The 2,875-nt window shown below is 46.4% G+C and overlaps 1 protein-coding gene across 2 annotated transcripts in view; it reads right to left on the reverse strand.

The window, feature by feature from the left end:
• The window catches only part of APH1B (APH1B gamma secretase subunit), a 25,647-nt gene extending 23,044 nt beyond the window's left edge, over positions 1-2,603 (reverse strand). Inside the window, exons 1-2 of one of the 2 annotated variants that reach the window (XM_012645069.1) lie at positions 2,433-2,603; positions 804-974 (exon numbers count right to left, since the gene is read on the reverse strand). In XM_012645069.1, the coding sequence (XP_012500523.1) occupies positions 804-974; positions 2,433-2,545 (284 nt within the window). In that variant the 5' untranslated portion in view covers positions 2,546-2,603. The remainder of the gene's footprint in view (positions 1-803; positions 975-2,432) is intronic. The other variant, XM_012645070.1, reaches the window with a different exon arrangement.
• Positions 2,604-2,875: the final 272 nt, after the last annotated feature.

The raw sequence follows: 2,875 nt of genomic DNA on the forward strand, positions 1-2,875 counted from the left end.
GTGGAGCCCATTCTTCCGATCTTATGATATCTCACTTCGGATAATGGGCTTAAGTTTAATCCAGGAAAATATAAGAGGTGCTAGATCACTGTCGTTTCTTATGATTAATATTCCATTGTATACATATACCAAATTTTAATAATCCACTCATGAATTGACGGGCACTTGGGTTGCTTCCACGTCCTTGCAATAGTGAATTGTGCTGCCAAGGCTTTTTTTTTTAATGTATTTTTTTTACTATAGATTTGAAACTACAGAAAATATCATAAAATGAACTCCTGTGTTTCCCTACTACAGTCAAAATAATGGAAGGCATGATCACCATAAAAATTATTGGTCTTGGGTGGTGGCAAAGAGAAGCACATATAAATTCTAAGCTAGAATGGGTTCTCTTGTTGTTTCAATGACTATTTCCTTAGCTTATTTTTCTCTGTGGCACTTATCTTCTAATATATGGTGTTAATTCATTCTTGTTCATTCATTTGTTGTCTGTCTCCTCCCACGTGAGGCCAGAGACTCTTTTAATCACTGATGTATCCCCAGTGCCTAGGATAGTGTCTGGCATTGAATAAATTCTCAAGAAATGTATGTTGAAGGAAGTAAGGCAGGGAGGGAGGGAGGGAAATGTCCACAAGTTAAAAGAATACTCAATATTTTCAGGCTGGAAATGTACCAATGTCTTTGCTTAGAACTCCGTAGGAAGGTATGGACCCTCAAATACCATACTATAGTTAGGTTCCAAATGACCAAATCATATCTCAAATCTAACTGGTAAAAAAAGGTAATGCAAACATTTAACTTACTTTAAAAGTTTATAATATGCAAACCGGAACAGTTCTTGGATAAAGACTGAGACCAACACTCCAAAGATCAGCAGATATTTCTGTATTGGTCCATCTCTGTTGTCAGCAATGGCTCTTGCCACGAACCAAACAAGGGATGAAAACAGTAGAGACACCAACCAGAAGAAAGCTCTGAAAAATTGGGGAGAAAAAAGTTACAAGTCAATATAAGTACAAGATTAATAATGATTTAAAAGTGAAAAAACCCTGCTTGAGAAGGAACAGATATCCTGAATTTTTAATAAGAAAAAAAAAGTCCTCATAAAGCGATGCTCTGGATCAGCTGTGCACTTTCTCTGGTGAGACAAACATGTAGTCCAAGAGGAATGTGATATTTTCCAACAATTACTTTTTCGGTGACTCTGCTATTTGCAAGTACGTCTGCAGGCAGACTCTATCTGCCAAGGACTGTCCAGTTGGAAACCTGCTTATTTGCTACTGTTCCTAATCAATGCTTTACCCATCAATGTGTCAAAACAATAAAACATACAACCTGTGACTATTGCAATTTTCATATCTTTAAAACCTACCAGAGATTATGGACTTAATGGTCAAACATCTGCAAAGATGAGTGTCTTTTCCAGAAAAATGTGTACATCTCTAGTAATAGAGTGATTGGAATAAAATCAAGCGGATGAAAACCCCTGCTCTGATCTAGATCAGTTTTCCAGACCAGGGTCTTACAAGACTTCTGTAGACTCTAATGATTATAGCAAGTTTTACAAACCTTTATCTGAAATCTCTATTGTTTTAAAAATGAATGTGATGCAGCATTTTCAATACCGTTGTGGGAGATGAAGCAGCTCAGAAAAGCTGGAATCACCGGCCTAGTATGGTGCCAAGAGAGACTCATGGGGGTAGAGGAGACGTCGCATATCCCACTCAGTAAGAGCTGCCAGACAAGTCAAAACAGGGATCACGACCACATTGGCAACCAGAGTTCCGTACTTATCAAGCTCCCAGGTGGAGATGCACAGTCAGGTGTTTCAGTGTTTTCATGGGTTTCCAGCCTTCGCTGCACACCTGAATCATCTAAAAGGAGCTTTAAAAAAACAAAAAAACACTGAAGCCCGAATGTCTCCTAGACATTCTGATTAAACTGATCTGTGGGGACGACGGGGGTGGGCATCAGCATGTTTTAAAGCACCTGGCCCCCAGGTAATTCTAATTGGCAGAGAGTGAGAGAACTACTATCCTACACTCTAATGGTTCTTAACCCTTTTTGGATTACATATGCCTTTGAGAATCTGAGAGAAATTAGGGACTCCCTCCCCCGAAAAATGAAGGATGCGTATATGAACTTATCCATAATTTTTTCATACAACTTTGGCGGCTCCACGGTGCACTAAAACCCATCCATGGACCCTAGGCAAAAGCTCTCAGCAGCCAAACAGCGGGGCTCTGACCCACAGTATGAGCGAGGAGGGCGAGGAGCCCTGGGGGAGCAGATACCCGCTCTCCCCTCCCAAATCTCCTCCCGTCCAAAACCCAACAAGGTTGAGCCATTTCGTGGGTACCCTGGGGGTCGCGGGTGCCCCCGGCGGGGGAGGGGAGCCCCGGCGTCCGGGTTTCCCGGCACAGCCGCCTCACCCGGCAATGAGGAAGATGATGCGCAACGACTCGGTGGCGATGGTGAAGATGTAGAGGGCGAGCGCAGGCCCGAAGGCAATGAAGGCGCAGCCGAAGAACACAGCCGCCGTCATGGCGACAGCGGAAACCTGCCCCGGGGCCTGCAAGGGACGCGAAATGCTCCCGGCGCAGGCGGGGCGAGGCGTAGGGCGGGCAGCGGCCGCGGCGAGGGGCGGGGCGTGGAGCGGCTGAGGCGTGGGGCGGGGCGGGGCGCGAGGCAGGGCGGTGGCGAGGGGCGGGGCGGGGCCGCAGAGAGGGGCGGGGTATGGAGCGCGGACCTAACTGCCGGTCCCTCGGACCCCGCGGATGTCTGGGACCCACTGCGCTGTGCCGCAGGTCCTGATCCCCAGGCGGGGGTCGCTGGCGACCTTAGAACCCAAGCCGTAGCCCCCACCATCACAGGT

Source organism: Propithecus coquereli, unplaced genomic scaffold (assembly GCF_000956105.1).
Source record: "Propithecus coquereli isolate 6110/MARCELLA unplaced genomic scaffold, Pcoq_1.0 Scaffold224, whole genome shotgun sequence".
NCBI lineage: Eukaryota > Metazoa > Chordata > Mammalia > Primates > Indriidae > Propithecus > Propithecus coquereli.